Genomic DNA, 19,431 nt, shown 5'->3' with positions numbered 1-19,431 from the left:
TTTACTATGTTTTAGATTATTCTGGTACTGTGTATACTGTATATTGCTTGTATTGTTTTTATCTCTGTTGTACGTCACTTTGGATAAAAGCGTCTGCCAAGTGAAATTAAGTAAAGTAAAGTAAAGTATACACGTGTGCTTTGATAAGTGATGTTAAAGATAATGATGATCTAATCTATTGAAAATCGTAGTCCAACAAATTTATTTAATTTAAAGTAGATCCAACAGGAAGTCAAACTAGGCTTCTTTCATTTCTAAATATTTGGCCCCACCTAGTGTGCAGGTACAACATGATGTGGGAGCAACTGGCTTTGTCTTACCCTTTTATAACAAGCTCAAAGAAAGCTGGAATAAATCCTCTAACTACAAGTGATCAATTATATTACATTTCAGACTTTGTTCACACCATGCTATGTTAGACTGGAAAAACAAACTTTATTTAGTTTGTAGGCTGCCATCCAACATCAGGCCTGGACCAAATGCTGCCTTCAAGTGCTCCTCGTAAACGTAGGACTTCTCCCAAGTTGTAGTGCCAAATTGTCGCGCATTCAAGTGTTTATTTGGTCTGAAATAACAATGAAATGGACCGTGTGTAACCAAATCACTGTGAGTCCTCGTGAGTCCCAAGTGATAGCAAGTAGGTTGGTTAAACTCACTCCCCAGTATAAAGGTCCGTTAACCAGCTCATGTTATAATGCGTGCATTTTGGAAGCGGGAGGTCGGTGGATCGAATCCCGCTCCACCCCTGGGCAAGCCCTTAACATGGTTTCTTCAGTGTGCAGACAGAATTACATTAATTATAGCTGTTAAAATCGTATCCAAGAGTGAGTCTGCCTTGCTCAAGGACTCTTTGACAAGATGCACGGATGCTGGGATTGAACCTGACATCTTCCACTCTCTCTATCCCACATCAGGAAATTGATGTTTAAGTAATGAGGTGTTTACTGTTTACTAGCTGTATAATAGGCTACATCACTTTTACCATCAACTGTTGACAATCCAGACTTTCCCAGCCGTATTTAGCTACCATTTCATTGGGTGGCTCAGGTGTGCTCAACTGAGTGTTGTGGTATTTCCAACGGCGCTTGAAGGCAGCACAAGTTACTTCCTGCTGCCTGTCAAAATTGAAATTTGGCAAGCAACAGCAAGAAGAGACAGACACTCAGCAGCAGACAGACAGAGAGGAAGAAGCTCACCTCCAGCCGCACTCAGTTCATTTATTATCATTATCATAACTGGTTAGAAAATAACTTTCCATAAAAAGTTTCTTAATAGAGTTTAGACAATGCAAGCCATCAAATGCGTGGTGGTGGGAGATGGGTAAGTTTTGTACAATCCTCTCTAGAGCTGTTTCTGGTTTGAAGAGTCAAGATCAGACTTGTCAGTTTTACGGCAGTAGCCTATGTGATCAGGTTGTGTGCACGTCGCCTGAACCTGAAAAGTTTAATAAGTCTGTTAATGTGTCAGTTAAGTAATAAAAGGTGATTCAAACTGACTGGTCAAACATGCCTCTCTGGCTCATAGAGACTTTGCCCAGCATTCTGCCTGGGACAAGATGTCAGTCAGAGGCAGGAACTGCTTTGGTAAACTTGTAAACTTGGGAGCAAACTGAAAATGACAAAATGGATGCGGATCAGTCAACTGATTTGAAGTAGTGTGTGTGTGTGTGTGTGTGTGTGTGTGTGTGTGTGTGTGTGTGTGTGTGTGTGTGTGTGTGTGTGTGTGTGTGTGTGTGTGTGTGTGTGTGTGTGTGTGTGCGCGTGTGCATCTGCGTGCTGATCTAGGAAGATTGGTCTGCCTCATCTCCTTCACTCTTCCTCAGTGTTGGTGACAGATAAATTCCTCTTGTGCTTATTTTGACTCAGGCTCAGTTCCTCTTTGGTTGGTGCGGTTCGCTGGCTCTGGTCTCAGCGTCTCGCTGTCTGGCATGATTCAAGTGTCTCACTCAGCTTTGACTTCCTTTTGACTTCCTGCACTTATCAAATATTACTTATTTAGTTACCGCCTTTTCCAGGCGCTTTGAAGTTATGGTTAAAGATCTTGTGCACTGATCTTATTGAGCTGTATATGCTGGTGCCAAGTGCCTCAGCGCTGTTAGATTGCCTTTAGACATTAAACATAGTGAGCAGCCACTTCACTATGGACAGAATACTACCTCACTTCAACATGATGTTGAGAGTGAACAGAGGTGAAAGCGCTCCAGTGCCCACCCATCATTACAGATGTCTGAGACAGCTGTCAACACTGTGGCCAAGAGAGCTCAACGCACTGTAGCTTCATTAAGCACATGCAAATAGACAAAACACGAGCAAGCTAAGAAAACACTCAATTTGACAACATGTGCTCTGCAAATACTCACAACAACACCACAAAATACAGAAACGTGCTGCAAGTAGCACAGATGACAGGCCTGTTTCCGGGGGACACAAAAAAGTGATGAACCCGGCTGGGACACACGCTTGTTGTTCAATGCAATGTCCAACACCACTGATGTGATGAGTAGCCGACTTCAAAAACTTTGAAAGTCACAAAGCATTGCAGTGTGTGTGTGTGTGTGTGTGTGTGTGTGTGTGTGTGTGTGTGTGTGTGTGTGTGTGTGTGTGTGTGTGTGTGTGTGTGTGTGTGTGTGTGTGTGTGTGTTGTCAAATTGATGAAGATGTTTTCTTAATTTGCTTGTGTTTTGTCTCTCTGCATGTGTTTTATAAGTTGCAGTGTGATCACTCTTGGCCACCGTAGAATAGAGGTGAAAGCGCTCCAGTGATGGTGCCGACCCGACCCATCATCCCAGCTGTCAAAACAGCTGCCATGACACTCGACAGGATGACCTCTCCCCAACCCCCCCAATCTGTACAGTAGGGTGATTAAAGTGAACGAGCTGTTCACCTGAAGTGGAAGTAGAGCAGTCTGCTGCACCATGTCAGGCTGGCAGTGTGTGTGTGTGTGTGTGGGGGGGGGTGTGACAGTCAGGGGAAAACTCAAGCTCACACAACCTGTGTGTAGCTATGTGTGTGTGGTGTGATGTGTGTGTGTGTGTGTGTGTGTGTGTGTGTGTGTGTGTGTGTGTGTGTGTGTGTGTGTGTGTGTGTGTGTGTGTGTGTGTGTGTGTGTGTGTGTGTGTGGGCAGGCCAGGAGACAGCCAGCAGAGGCAGAGAGAGAGAGGGAGGCATAAAACAGAAAATGACTAATTAGGTTGAAACTGTCAGATACTTTGTCATCTCATCTGCCTGCTGTGAGGACCTATCTCTCTCTCTCACACACACACACACACACACACACACACACACACACACACACACACACGCACGTGCGCATGCGCACACACACACACACACACACACACACACACACACACACACACACACACACACACACACACACACACACACACACACACACACACACACACACACACTCCTCCACCACCTCCACCACTGTTGCAGTCATACCTCCCATAGTTCCTATAGCTTCTCCTTGTTTCATTTTCACCTCATTTTTGAAAAAAACGCTCAGTGTCATTCATAACTAGATAGCTAGCTGATGGGTGTCACCTTGTGTGTGTGTGTGTGTGTGTGTGTGTGTGTGTGTGTGTGTGTGTGTGCGGCGGCGTGCGTGTGCTGGTTTTAGGGATTGACAGCAAAACTGAACTGCTCTGCTCATCTCCAAAGAGTTTTCTGTTTTTATAGTTGGGAGTAGGAGGTAAACGAGCTGTGCTTTGACTCAGAGCAACTAAGTCAACAGCATGTGTGTGTGAGTCACCGTGCTGAGGATCTGTGCATACCTCACAAAGACAAATCACAACATTGCAAGTGCAGGCCAATATACAATGTATGAACGAATAGGAGGAGTGTTAAGTAGGCATTAGATATGAATTTACAGTCCAAGTTAAATAGGTATGAAATAAGAATGTGGTCCAAGTGGTGCGCAATGTAGAGTAATCTAATGGAGAAGACAGACTGTTCTGCTAGTGCTGTTGCCGTAAAGTGACGTTTGATTGATGGGGGCGGGGACTCATGTCAGTGGGGGTGGGGGGGGGGGGGTTCAACTGTGTTCTGGGTGTATTGGGGGGGTTGGTTGAGTCCTTAGTAGAGGGGGCTTTTGGGCCTTGTTGTTGTGGCTGATGGCAGTTGGGAAGAAGCTGTTCTTGTGGCGAGAGGGGTGGTCTTGGCAGACCTCAGTCTCTTGGCGAGGGGGAGTGTTTTTCGAAGAGTTCGTGTGGTGGGAGGGGTCGGCCATGTTTTTACGAGACCGCTTCAAGTGTCCTGGCGGTGTGCAGGTCCTGAAGGGATGGCAGGTTGCATCCGATCACCTTAGCGCAGCGGATGATGCGCTGCAGTCTGTTGATGTCCTTGAGAGTGGCAGCAGCGTACCAGACGGTGATGGAGGAGCTTAATCGATAAATTCTATCAATCATAACATGACCATTAATAGTCTTATTTTCTAATTATTATACTATTTATGTTCCAGCTTGTATGCACTATAATAGTTTTTTCCACTTGTACATGTCTTTAAAATAATCTGTATTCTGGAGTCCTTTCTGAAGAAATCGATATACCTCTAGCCTCGGGTCCCACTTTCCTACTTTGCACAAAACAATCCCTGACAGCAAAGGACTCCTCGGCCGACATTCTTCTCCACGTGTCTGTACACGCAGTCTGTCTTCTCCTGTGGAATGTGACTCAGCTCCAGGTCTATTCACCACCATGCTCTGAGCTAGCCTATATGTGTGACACAAAGTTTCATAGAAATGCTCTCGTTACCACAGTGTAGCTATCTCACAATCAATCTGGCTTAGAATTTTTTTACAAATGCAGATATCTTTTAATCAATCAACATCACTTTTGAGGGAGTTTTACAATCCAAGTTGTCTGTGAAAGTGTTTTGCGATCAATAACCTTCATTATAGCACTTTCAAATGACCATGAAGTGTTCAGCAGACAGCGAGGGAATTTAAACACAATGACAACTATAATGACGGAGAACTCAGCACATTCATGTGCTGTAACTCTATGTATTCTTCCATCAAGATACCTGTGTGTGTGTGTGTGTGTGTGTGTGTGTGTGTGTGTGTGTGTGTGTGTGTGTGTGTGTGTGTGTGTGTGTGTGTGTGTGTGTGTGTGTGTGTGTGTGTGTGTGTGTGTGTGTGTGTGTGTGTGTGTGTGTGTGTGTGTGTTGGCACATTACTGATTGCTTAACATGTGTTTCCAGTGCTGTGGGGAAGACATGTCTGCTCATCAGCTACACAACCAATGCCTTCCCAGGAGAGTACATCCCTACAGTGTGAGTGAGCCGCTGCTTACCAACACACACTACGCAACACACAGCAACACACACTACGCAACACACACACACACTACGCAACACACAGCAACACTACGCAACACACACCAACACACACTACGCAACACAGCCAGCATGACGTGGCACATATCACACCAAGGTGGGGAAAACAATGAAACTTGTACTAAAACATTTGGGGGGAGGGGGGGGGGGGGGGGGGGTGGAAGGGGGGGTATCTTCTCACACCAACATTTTCAAGGTGCTACTTGTAGCATTTTGAAGCAAACATACACAGTAATATATAATATATCTGTCAAATTAATTGTGATACCTTGGCATAATTGCCGTAAACCAATGAGGCCATGGTGGAGACGACTGGGAGCGTTTGGTGTTCTGCCTTCACCAGAAACTCCAAAAGCTTGAGCTCTATTTGTGCTGGAAGAACACTTCCTGTTTTGTGCCATAAAGCAATATCCCTTTATGCTATAAACTAATCCAGCAGATTTCCTGCCATATCTGACCTGGTTGCACACAATGTAAAATGCTGTGTAGCGGCTGGTAGAGGCCATAGACCCTATCAGAAAATATGGACGGAGTCACCGTGACATTAAGCATTGGTTTTTGGACTCCAGTTTTGAAGCCTAGATGATATGAGCGTGTGGCCGTCGCCATCTTGGGGTTTTTGGACAGCTCACGTGAGACGGCACGAGACCACAGGTTTACAACAGAGCCGCAGCTCTGTCTGCCATTGATTGGCGAGCTACGCGTTCATTGGACAGGCGACCTGTCAATCACACCCAAAACATAGTCATTTCTATCATCTATTTTACTCTAAATGGGTGAGATATATAAAAATTCACCCCCTGTACAGTTGTTATGAAAAGTGAAATTAGCTATATAGCCTAGACCAAACCTGTGTTTTCAATCAGCCTGTAAACATGTTTAATCCTGTTAAAGTCTGTCATTTTAACATGTGGGTGAATGGGTAAAGACTCCCTTTTAGAGCCAGCCTCAAGTAGCCATTTGAGGAACTACAGCTGTTCTCACTTCCACATAGGCTTCATCTGTCCAACTCCCAAGCTTTCCGCCTGATAGGGGCTGGCAATCTTCTCGGCCATGGTCTTTACATTACAGTAATGATATTAATGTTTCAAACTTTATTATATTAAGATTTATTGACACTAAAATGGGATGTCTTCCATTGGTTTTTCGGGTTACCTATTACCCATACAAAATATCAATTAAAAATAGTAAAAAAAAAAAAAAAAAATCATAATTAAGGTAGTACTGAATCATTCAGCACCCCTGAAATAAAACTATTTTCTGACAGAACTCTTTTCATCTGTATTGTTTTTGTGTTTCTTGCAGTTTTGATAACTATTCAGCCAATGTCATGGTCGACAGCAAGCCAGTCAACCTGGGGTTATGGGATACAGCAGGACAGGAGGACTATGACAGGCTCAGGCCACTGTCATATCCTCAGACGGTAACACACACACACGCGCGCATGCACGCACGCACGCACGCACGCACATGCACGCACATGCACACACACACACACACACACACACACACACACACACACACACACACACACACACACACACACACACACACACACACACACACACACACCTTTTTAATCTTTCTTTGTATTCATTTGTGTTTTGTCCGTCTTTAGGATGTGTTCCTCATCTGTTTCTCTCTGGTGAGCCCTGCTTCCTTTGAGAACGTCAGAGCCAAGGTCAGTCAAGTGTGTTATGCGACATCTCTCTTTCAGAGACTCAAATAGGCTACACATGCAATGATATACACACACACACACACACACACACACACACACACACACACACACACACACACACACTGCCTGCTTCTTTTTATGTTTTTGTTGTCAAGTTATTGTTTTCTTCAGCTCAGAGAATCTTTGCTTTGTTGGTCACAGGTTTTCTCTTTACTGAACAGGCTAAACATGTTAGAAGTGATTTTTCCATCAGCATTTCACTCCATTTGCCATTGTGAAATCTGTACAGATTCAAGTGTGCGGAAATTCCTTTTATATTTGTAACTCCATTTGCCATTACCAGAAACTCTGAAAGTAGTTCCATTTGTAAAACAGCGCCCTCTTCCTGTTTTGTGCCATAAAGCTGAATGTATAATGAAGATGTTAGAGGTTAAATGCTGATTGTTCGTTCATGAGTGTCATGAAACTTGACTTGAGGCTTTCACATGCACATATACAAGGTGTTACCCCACCTGAAGTGAATATACTGTCTATATTATCTCATAATTTCAGCAGCATTTCCTTGTGCATTCAAATATGAGCATTTACCATGTACACATAATGATTGACTGTATAGATTTTTTAACAATTGCATGTTTTTAGATCTAGTTTCAACAGTGAAAGGACAATACAGCCCATCACTGCAAGAGACTTGTCCAACTTAACTGTCCATTTAGTTGGACAGTTATTGAGAGTTGTTTCGTGTTAAGTTGTGGACCAGTGATGTTATTTGTGCCTGAATGACATCACTGGTCCACAACACAAATCAACTCTCAATAGTAGCTGAAGGGTTTGATGTATAGGGTTTGATGTATAAGTATGTAGTGTGAAACTGTCAGTTTTAAAATGTGTGCATTGAGTAAAAAGTGCAGCCTGGAAAGTCAGCTACAGGGAATTATGACATCATGCACTCTAGGCTGGCTCCATAGGCTGCTACAAGCTTGCTCAACTGTTACTGGCGCACAGAGCAAAAATGGGCAGGACTTAGGAAAGCTCAATTGTGGCATCCTCAGCTTTTAGGCTGTTTTAACACAGACATCAGACATGAATGAGCAGAGCAGCATGAATAAGCCCTGGCAATCCATTTTCCATTGGATTGTTCCTTAAAGCAGTGGTTCTCAAAGTGAGGTCCTGGTTTCCAGGGGGCCCCAGCAAAAATGTGGATAATTTATTTTCACAATACCACCACACATAAGTACACACAATGACAATGTATCACAATGACAGAATGTACGACTATTTTTGGTCATGGGTTTCATATGCTTTCTGTAATAAAACATCTAAAAGCAGAAATCTTACCAAATGGGGGTCCATCCGTGGTCTAATTTGTGTCCGCTTAGGGGTCTTTGACATGAAAAAATTTGAGAACCACTGCCTTAAAGTATCCTCACAATAACATTTAAATGAATTTCATCCAGCACGGCTCTTAGTTGACCCTTGTCAAATTAGGCCCAAATCGTACGCTGTCATAATACAGTATAAGGTAAGGTAAGCAGCAGCAGCTGTACTGTAGCTCTTTGTCATTTTTCAGTCCTCCTGAAATGAATGTGCACCTGCACCATTGTATTCTCTTGACCATAGTTCTTCCTAGTACATACAGAAGTACATACAGAAGGATACTGCGTGATAAGACAGGCTTGCTAGACTACAAACCCCTCAAAACAGATCAAGCTTTTTTATGTAAGCACTTTTGAGTCCTGTACAATGTCTAATTGGGTTTTGGGGGCATTTGAAGAGAAGGCTAAAAGGTCATAAGGCAATTAGATTGATTAATATGCTGCTCTTTTCTCTTTGTACCGTGCATCATGATCAGTCGAAGCAAATGTAATTGCTTCCCAAGTGGGCTGGAGGGTTGCACAGCGGCACAGCGGCACAGAGCCACGAGCAGAAAGCATTAATGTATGAATGAACCACTGCAGAAATGATTGCAGGTGCAGAAATGAAGATTGAGGAGAGAGAAAATTGTCCTTGGTATCTGTAACTGTTGAGGGCCGGCGTTAATTTGTGCTGTTTAGACTCTCCGCGCTCGCTCGCACAAACAGGTGTACTGAGCGTTTTCATTTGTAATTACCTTAGAACAATAGCAATCTCCCTCCCTGTCAGGCCTTTATGCAAACGCCTTGACACTTCTCCTCCTGTACCTTCGGTCCATTCTCTTCTCCTAACGCTCTTGATTTTCAAACTCTTGTCGGGGTCCCAGTTCTTTATATCTATTCAGTCAACACAGTAACACAGTGCTTTATATCTATTCAGTCAACACAGTAACACAGTGCTTTATATCTATTCAGTCACCACAGTAACACAGTGCTTTATATCTATTCAGTCAGCACAGTAACACAGTGCTTTATATCTATTCAGTCAGCACAGTAACACAGCACTTTATATCTATTCAGTCACCACAGTAACACAGTGCTTTATATCTATTCAGTCAGCACAGTAACACAGTGCTTTATATCTTTTCAGTCAGCACAGTAACACAGTGCTTTATATCTTTTCAGTCAGCACAGTAACACAGTGCTTTATATCTATTCAGTCAGCACAGTAACACAGTGCTTTATATCTTTTCAGTCAGCACAGTAACACAGTGCTTTATATCTTTTCAGTCAGCACAGTAACACAGTGCTTTATATCTATTCAGTCAGCAGTAACACAGTGCTTTATATCTATTCAGTCAGCACAGTAACACAGTGCTTTATATCTATTCAGTCAGCAGTAACACAGTGCTTTATATCTATTCAGTCAGCACAGTAACACAGTGCTTTATATCTATTCAGTCAGCACAGTAACACAGTGCTTTATATCTATTCAGTCAGCACAGTAACACAGTGCTTTATATCTATTCAGTCAGCACAGTAACACAGTACTTTATATCTATTCAGTCAGCAGTAACACAGTGCTTTATATCTATTCAGTCACCACAGTAACACAGTGCTTTATATCTATTCAGTCACCACAGTAACACAGTGCTTTATATCTATTCAGTCAGCAGTAACACAGTGCTTTATATCTATTCAGTCAGCACAGTAACACAGTGCTTTATATCTATTCAGTCAGCACAGTAACACAGTGCTTTATATCTATTCAGTCAGCACAGTAACACAGTGCTTTATATCTATTCAGTCAGCACAGTAACACAGTGCTTTATATCTATTCAGTCACCACAGTAACACAGTGCTTTATATCTATTCAGTCACCACAGTAACACAGTGCTTTATATCTTTTCAGTCAGCACAGTAACACAGTGCTTTATATCTATTCAGTCAGCACAGTAACACAGTGCTTTATATCTATTCAGTCAGCAGTAACACAGTGCTTTATATCTATTCAGTCAGCACAGTAACACAGTGCTTTATATCTATTCAGTCAGCACAGTAACACAGTGCTTTATATCTATTCAGTCAGCACAGTAACACAGTGCTTTATATCTATTCAGTCAGCAGTAACACAGTGCTTTATATCTATTCAGTCACCACAGTAACACAGTGCTTTATATCTATTCAGTCACCACAGTAACACAGTGCTTTATATCTATTCAGTCAGCAGTAACACAGTGCTTTATATCTATTCAGTCAGCACAGTAACACAGTGCTTTATATCTATTCAGTCACCACAGCAACACGATTTCCATCATTGAAATGCTGCTTTGATTAATGAGAGAGGTGACAGGTGACAAATTAAGTTATATTTAAAGAGTGGAAAGGTAGAGGAGAAAGTGTGGGAAGCTTGTTTCATTTTATTTTTTGAAAATGGTCATACAGTATTTATGTATAACAGACTCACTCTGATTTCATATTAATAGGAAACACATCTTTATCAAAGTGAAGGAAAAATAAGATGTGAAACCAAAAAGAAACATAAAAGCAGACTGAGATTTCAGACAGTCCACAAAAGGAAAAGTGCACGCACGCACGCACAGACAGACAGACAGACAGACAGACACACACACACACAGACACACACACACACACACACACACACACACACACACACACACACACACACACACACACACACACACACACACACACACACACACACACACACACACAAAATGCTTGTTGAGATTAAGAGGCATATCAATGGAAGCCTTTGTATAAGTTCCCTATCGTCATAATTATGTCCTGTAGCTGATTCATTCACAAACAGGCGCGGACTGCATAATCGGGCACGTCGGGCAAACGCCCGGTGGCCTGGCCTGGCCTGGCCTGAAAAAAAAAAAAAAAAAAAAAAAATTGGTGCCCGCAGTCAGGCCACTCACTGAACAGCAGGCCAGGCGCCGCCTACTGGTTTACTAGTGGTTTTATTACTTTATTCAGGGTTAAAGTGGGTGCATCTCATTGTAAAATTGGACTCGGCCCAAATTGGGCTTCAAACGGCCCAAATTGGACTTCAAACGGCCCAAATCTGGCTACAAACGACCCAAATTGGGCTTCAAACAGCCCAAATCTGGCTTCAAATGGCCCAAATTGGGCTTCAAACGGCCCAAATTTTTCGCCACCGCCCTTCGGACGCCGGCACGCGCGTCGGCCCGTATCGGCCTCGACTGCTTGGTATCTAATGCCCGGCCTGAATTATGATCCCAGTCCGCCCCTGTTCACAAATATGGGGATGTCTCTAAAACACACCATAAAACTGTCTTTCGGTGGTTCTAACTGTTGCTGTCATCTTCTAATGACATGCACACACCAATCCATCATCCCTGTCTAATGTCTGCTTCAAAAAGCAGAAATGTGTTCTGTGCTCTCTCTGATTATTAACTCTGTAGCCTCCCTGTTCAAATCTAAAAGCACTGTAAAGGTCCAGTAAATGACCATGTATTGCTCAACAAGTGAAACCTAGCTTAAAGCTGCAATAGACCAGACCAGCACATCCGGGTAATTTGGAAAACATGAAAGCCGCGCCCCTTTTTAGGGGACAACACAAGCCACTCGCGTTGACTTCAATGTAAAATAGCAATACAAAAAAAATCTATAGAAAAATAACAGAATTAATTTTGTTTATAAATGACCCAAAGACACCATGACATGACAATATATTTCAACTCGGCCGGCCATAGAATGCGCAAGATCCTTCGACACGAGGTATAGTGGGGCTCAAAACAGCACCTATAGGTCGCTTCCGGAAAGAAGCGCCAAAATTGGCACAAATACTCCTTGTGGACTGTTATTTTGATAAAAGTAACTGGCCACGCAGAAATTTTATTTTTTTCCAAGATGGCCTTCATTTCCAGCCTGAAAACGCTATTTTGGGGGCAACTTTGGGTAGAATTTTCCAATATGAATGATCTTGTTATCAAACCATACATTTATGACCACAGAGAAGCCAGATTTATTCCATGAAAATTTCAAAATGGCTGCCATTTTAAAGATGGCTGCCATTTCAGCCATTTTTACCATAGGATTTCACTGTCCAGGGCGATTTTGATGATTCTGGTGTCAAATGACAGGTTTTTAACTATGGAAATTTCAAAATTATACATCAGAAATGATTTGTATATCTCCTTTTGCCATTTACTCTGCATATATTTTCAAAGTAATGTGAAAATATGCATAAACAACAGTATTTTAGAGATTTAGTATTTTAGAGTAAATGGTAAAAGGAGATATACAAATGATTTCTGATGTATAATTTTGAAATTTCCATAGTTAAAAACCTGTCATTTGACACCAGAATCATCTAAATCGCCCTGGACAGTGAAATCCTATGGTAAAAATAGCAGAAATGGCAGCCATTTTGAAATTTTCATGGAATAAATCTGGCTTCTCTGTGGTCATAAATGTATGGTTTGATAACAAGATCATTCATATTGGACAATTTTGGCGCGGTTTTCCGGAAGCGACCTAAAGGTGCTGTTTTGAGCCCCACTAATGGTAAAAATAGCTGAAATGGCAGCCATCTTTGAAATGGCAGCCATTTAGAAATTTACATGGAACAAATCTGGCTTCTCTGGTCATAAATGTATGGTTTGATAACAAGATCATTCGTATTGGACAATACTACCCAAAGTTGCCCCCAAAATAGTGTTTTTGGGGCGGGAAATGGCGGCCATCTTGGAAAGATCGAGATTTCTGCGTGGCCAGTTACTTTTATCAAAATAACAATCCACAATGAGTATTTGTGCAAATTTTGGCGCTTCTTTCCGGAAGCGACCTATTTTACATTGAAAGTGCATTTTTTGAGCCCCACTAGTACTTGCCGTATATGAACGCTGTATCCAGTTTCCACCAGGTTACATGCGTCGTCCATTGACAGTGTCACCCCTACTCTATTAAAAAAAAAATATCGCAGATCCGGTTTTTATTTATTTATTGTTAGTGAAACTAACAACACAGCAACACTTCGGCATATCTCTATCAAATTAAACAGTTTTAAATAGTTTGTTTGAAGTGGTTTCGGCTTCTTGTACAGTCTTTTACTATAGTGGGTTTCCCCTAAAAAGGGGCGTGGCCTTGGCACTGGATGCAGTTCTGGTCTACACGCAATATTGTCTGACCACTAGAGGGTGACAGAAATCATAGGCCTACTTGTAAATAACACGCATTAAAGCCACACGACACACAATTAAACACACGATTTCAGACGGACAAGCCCGTCTGCGGAGTCCCCTAAAGTTAAATGGCAAAGCACCGCACATAAAGGCTAACAGCTAGCTAACTGTAGAGAAATGTTTCCGGTTACCAGTCACACTTTGCATTCTTTCTCCCATTGAAGGTTAGATGTCCACAATGACAAGTGACATTGTGACAAGTGACATTGTGACAAGTTCAAAGCAGATATAGCTGGGGAGCTATCAGCCCGCACACTCACCGGATAAAAAACGTTTTAGGTGCAAGGCACAAGAGTTTCTATAGAGCAGTAGAGAAGGAGCCAGCACTCAAAGATGTCCTTTTGAGGGTTTTTATTCCTGTTTCAAAGCACGTAGCCTTCGTCAGCGTTGTGACAACGCTGACGAAGGCTACGTGCTGAAACGCGTACGTTGTTATTAAACTAAAACTCCAATCTGGTCATTTAGCGTTCAAGGTTTGATGATGACGGAAAGAGCGTTTTAAACATTCAATGAACCTTTGTGATAAACACACAAAGCAGACCTTTTCAAAAGTAATGTGGCATCATTAGCTATACAAAAAAGTTTACAAATGAAAAGCACACACATCCAAACGGGATGAATCACCTACTGATGTTAAAAATTGAGAAATAGAGTCTGCAGACTATATCAGCGTATTAGCAGGCATTAGCTGTTCTCATTGCGTTTTATTCAAACACGAACAATGACAAGCCCTGAACACGGAATGCTGCAGTAGCCTGAGTAATTCACTGATTACATAAAAGCTTCAAAATGTACGGAGGCAGACATAAATAAATGTGACACCTTAGTGCTCTTTGTTTTCATGGCCTCTAACGATTGCTAATTAGCTTCTGCTCTGCTGCAGGTATAGACAACAGTCACCAGTCCACTGGTGACTGTTGAATGCTCCTCTGCCAAAACTTGTCCTATTGAATTTTATTTCTCCAATGTGTTGCAGTATTGTATAGAGGTAGCCTATTGCACGATAGTTTTTTTTTTAGATAGTTTTTGGGGGCATTTTTGCCCTTATTTAGACAGGACAGTAGGCAGACAGAGAAGGTGGGGAGAGGTTGACATGCGGCAAAGGACCTCGGGTTGGTTTCGAACCTGTGTTGGCCGCGCGAAGGACCGAACCTCCGTCATACGCGTGCTACCAGGTGAGCCACGTACGATATGTTAGTAAAATAAGTTGAACCATGAGAAAAGCAAAAATGAGTAACGCATGGAAGCTATCGTCCTTCAAAAATGATTGCATCACTAACTGCTTTTGTCTGAATTGATGAGAAACTTAAAGTGTTTGCGATCGAGTATGTCTAGGCTATAACCTTCCACAGTCTGATAGATCATGTCCCAGAAAAGTGCTGGAAATGATTTGCTAAACAGAGTAGCAACTGTAATTAAACTATTCTTCATCCTACAAACATCGATGACTCAGTCATGTTACCAGCCGCGACACCGATGGCTGGTATTGCTTTCACCTTGTGAGTCTGTGTGTGTGTGTGTGTGTGTGTGTGTGTGTGTGTGTGTGTGTGTGTGTGTGTGTGTGTGCGTGCGTGCGTGCGTGCGTGCGTGCGGTTTGTGTCTTGACATTTTCAAAATAAAACACCATTACTGCACTACATGTTGGTTTTACGTATAATTTGTTTTGAGGGAAATATAGCTCCATTGATCCCATCTCTGTGCTTAATGGCTGTTGCTTTGTTCTGTGTGCGCGTGTGTGTGTGTGTGGGTGTGTGTGTGTGTGTGTGTGTGTGTGTGTGTGTGTGTGTGTGCGTGCGTGCGTGTGTGCATGTGTGTGCGTGCGTGCGGCGTGCGTGCGTGCGTGGGTGTTAAAACTATCACTCCCTAGTGGTACCCAGAGGTGCGGCACCATTGCCCCTCCACCCCCATCATCCTGGTGGGCACCAAGCTGGATCTGAGGGATGAGAAGGAGACGGTGGAGAAGCTGAAGGAGAAGAAGCTGGCTCCCATCACCTATCCTCAGGGCCTGGCTCTGGCCAAGGAGATCGGTAAGCTGACTCACTGACAGCTGTAGGCTCCGCTGAGCGCATACAGTGCTGTGCTGTGTCAACTGAGGAAGTGAAAAAAGTGACCTTGCTCTTCAAAACAAAGTGATTAATACAGTAGTCCTCCAAACCCACCATTATTCCACCATTCTGTTTAGGGCTGGGTATTAGCAAGGACCTCACGATACAATACGTATCACGATACATGGGTCACGATACGGTTGCATCACGATACATTGCGATACAATACGACACATATTGCGGTATATTGCAATACTCAATTTACTGACATTTTTTAAATAGAGCTGATACAACTTGCTGTGTACCACCCAGGTAGTGTGCTAATACAGTATTGTGTACATGATGTACATCACATTGATAACTCAGTGGACAACTTGTAAAAACTATTGAATTCAAAACGGCATTTGCAAATTTGCACACGATGCCAGTTCAGCTCACGCTCATGATGTCTTCATCTTCTAAGCCAGTGCAGCCGCTATGCGTGTCTGACCAAATCTGTGAGGGATTTTGCACTGATGATTTTGGATCAACAATGGATTCATCGTAGAACGGTGATCGAATGTGACATGTGTGATATTGATCTGTTTATGCTGCCTACACACTAGAGGATTTTCAAATCTTAACCGATTTTAAAAACATGAGAGACCACAGACATGAGGACAATTTCATCAGATTTTAACATTAAAATCGCCTGAACACACACACTAGACGATTCGCCCAGACTGCGAGACCACACACCAGCCGTTTGAAGTACCGACTCACAGCGATTCCAGCAACTAGACTGTAGGCTGTTTATATCCCACAGAACCGCAATTTTTTCCCACAGACAACGGCGGATGGCTCTCCAAACATGCGCCGAGCGGCGGGTCCGCTACAAGCGGGCGGACACCCTCGCAAAATAAGCCAAAACAACGTCCTGTCTGAGAGCTCATATTGCAGCATGTCCGCTCCCTTGGGGCGGGCCGCTCCGCTCGGCGCATGTTTGGAGAGCCCTCCGCCGCTGTCCACCCTGTTTTAAGCTGCTGTGAGGATGCTGGGGAGAGGAGCTACATGGCTCTGCTGTTGCCATGGCTGTTGCTCGTTTGTTGTGAGCGCTGCATTAACATCCGGGTATGACGCGTCGACGAGTCCCGGTCTGCTTGCTCTCATTGGCTATTGCGGGTTCCGACGGGAGACAGCCATCGTAAATATCAAACATGTTTGATATGCCCGATTCGAGATCGGGCAGGCTCCGATTCAATCAATAATTTATTGACACCAGACACTTGACAATTATTTTGACAAAAAATCGGTTGAGACTAGCCTCGAATCGGGCCACGCCCCCCCGAGGGGAATCGGGCATTAAATCGGGCATTTTATCCTCTAGTGTGTGGGAGGCATGTCATTGACAAGTACTAATCCTTGTTTACTAATAAGACGCACGGCTCGTTGAGAAAGGTCAGTCTACTCAAACTTGTCAGCTTTGCAGTAAACACTGTTGGAGCTGCGAATGGCATTTGATCCATAATTCATAATCTGTGTTGTCTGTGTATTTGCCTGCCTGTGTGCATGTATGAATCTGTATGTATTGGCTGACATGTTTGCGTGCGTCTTCTGTACTGTGTCTCATATGTTCAGACTCAGTAAAATACCTGGAGTGCTCGGCTCTGACCCAGCGAGGACTGAAGACCGTGTTTGACGAAGCCATCAGAGCAGTGTTGTGTCCACAGCCCACCAAGGTGAAGAAGAGACGCTGTCAGCTGATCTGAGGTCTGCGCTGACCGACTGACTGCCACCGACACACAGTGAAGGGCTCAGGGATCACACACACACACACACACACACACACACACACACACACACACCACACACACCACCAGTGGCGGACTGCATAATCGGGCACGTCGGGCAAATGCCCGGTGGCCTGGCCTGGCCTGGCCTGCCAAAAAAAAAAAAAAAAAAAAATGTTTTTTGCAGGCCAGGCCAGGCCACTCACTGAACAGCAGGCCAGGCGCCGCCTACTGGTTTACTAGTGGTTTTATTACTTTATTCAGGTTTAAAGTGGGTGCATCTCATTGTAAAATTGGACTTGGCCCAAATTGGGCTTCAAACGGCCCAAATTGGGCTTCAAACGGCCCAAATCGGGCTTCAAACAACCCAAATCTGGCTTCAAACGGCCCAAATTGGGCTTCAAACGGCCCAAATTGAGCTTCAAACGCCCCAAATTTTTCGCTTCGGACGCCGGCATGCACGTCGGCCCGTATCGGCCTGGCCTGCTTGGTATCTAATGCCCGGCCTGAATTATGATCCCAGTCCGCCCCTGCACACCACACCGCACCGCACCACACCACACCACACCACACCACACCACACCACACCACACCACACCACACCACACATGACAACACTTTTTTGCACCATTGATATGATGCAATGTTTTGCTACTTTTCTTCATCTTATCTCCTGCATTTTCTTTTTGGATATTAGACTTGAAACTGGCACTTATATTAATTAAGGTGTGTATTGTACTGTAATTGCAGCAGGCCTTAAAGTTATAATCCATAAGATTTTCATCTAAATAAATGTCTGTTAAGTCACTATATACTGTATCTGATAGTGAGTTAACACAATGGTGATTGAGCCTATGGCCTATTGATGGAAGCATTTTCAGTATTGCTTCAGATCCAAAGATCCAATTGCTCAAGTGACATCACTGATGATGTCATATACATTGTGACATCATCAGTGATGATGTCATAGACATTGTGACATCATAAGATTATTATTTATGGAAGAATTTCCCTTAATTGTCTTCAGCGTTGCCAGGTGTACAATAATTATTGTATTTGTACGATAATTTCGCCCTCTGTACAATGTACGATAATTTGATCATTTTGTGACACTAGTTGTAATCAATATACTAATATGGGTCCATCTTCTCACAACGTCTTTCCAGCCAATCATGCATTCATGTCCCATAGGACAAAGTAATTTTAGTTCCGTGGTAGCTGGAATTTCCTAATCAAGTAATAGTATTATTTTGCTGTTCCTTTACCTCAGTGGAAGTACTATAGTGTCAAATGTACTTTAAAAGTAAAAAGCATCTCATTTAAAATGGAAAGTTGAATGTTGTGTTGTGATTTTTAAAATGAGATTTAAATCATCATCATGAATGATCATGTGTGCGGGCGGTGGTTAGTCATGATTTTGCATGCTGTATGTTTGTGACATCATATGATGTCATAAATTGGAATTGTGATGTCATCTGTGATGTCACTCGAGCAATTGTGATGTCATCAGTGATGTCATAAATCCTTCATGGCTGAGGCTATATAAGTAGTGCAACATTGAGGTTGCCAACTGCCATAAAACACCAAAAAGAAGAGGCATCCAGTCTGCCAGAAAGCCATAAGAAGAAGAAGCTGCTGCTCGCGAGCGATAATTTCCCTCCAAAAACGATAATTTTGACCCTCAGATACGATATCAACATTTCCCACCTGACAACACTGTTTGTCTTAAAACATGTCTGTTACTACGTCTGGCTCAGATATGAATTACGATCTCGGAGATGACGCTCGAAAGAAGTCAGTTACCCCGAAGAAATCTGTGGAGGAAGAAGCACAGATTGACATTCGCCTCAGAAACATTGAGGCTCAACTGGCTGTCCTGCACTCTACGATAAAAGAGACGCTGAAACTAGTCGGACAACTCCAAGCTGCTGGCATCAGAGCAATGGTACTTCAGTCAAGAGACTCCCAGAATCACTGATTTCCACAAGACATCAGAGGTAGTCTATTCTA

At 43.1% G+C, this 19,431-nt stretch overlaps 1 protein-coding gene across 1 annotated transcript; it reads left to right on the top strand.

Moving 5' to 3' along the window:
• Positions 1-1,160: 1,160 nt before the first annotated feature.
• On the top strand, positions 1,161-18,233 carry LOC310787939 (ras-related C3 botulinum toxin substrate 2-like). Its single transcript, XM_083649383.1, has 6 exons — positions 1,161-1,320; positions 5,206-5,277; positions 6,646-6,763; positions 6,959-7,021; positions 15,475-15,634; positions 17,270-18,233. The coding sequence occupies exons 1-6, from the start codon at positions 1,286-1,288 to the stop codon at positions 17,398-17,400; spliced, it is 579 nt and encodes a 192-aa protein (XP_083505509.1). The 5' UTR covers positions 1,161-1,285; the 3' UTR covers positions 17,401-18,233.
• The last annotated feature ends 1,198 nt before the right edge of the window (positions 18,234-19,431 follow it).

Source organism: Poromitra crassiceps (assembly GCF_964638095.1).
Source record: "Poromitra crassiceps genome assembly, chromosome: 13".
NCBI classification, from domain to species: Eukaryota; Metazoa; Chordata; class Actinopteri; order Beryciformes; family Melamphaidae; genus Poromitra; species Poromitra crassiceps.
The sequence above is the reverse complement of the archived record's forward strand: the minus strand, read 5'-3'. Positions and strand labels throughout refer to the sequence as shown.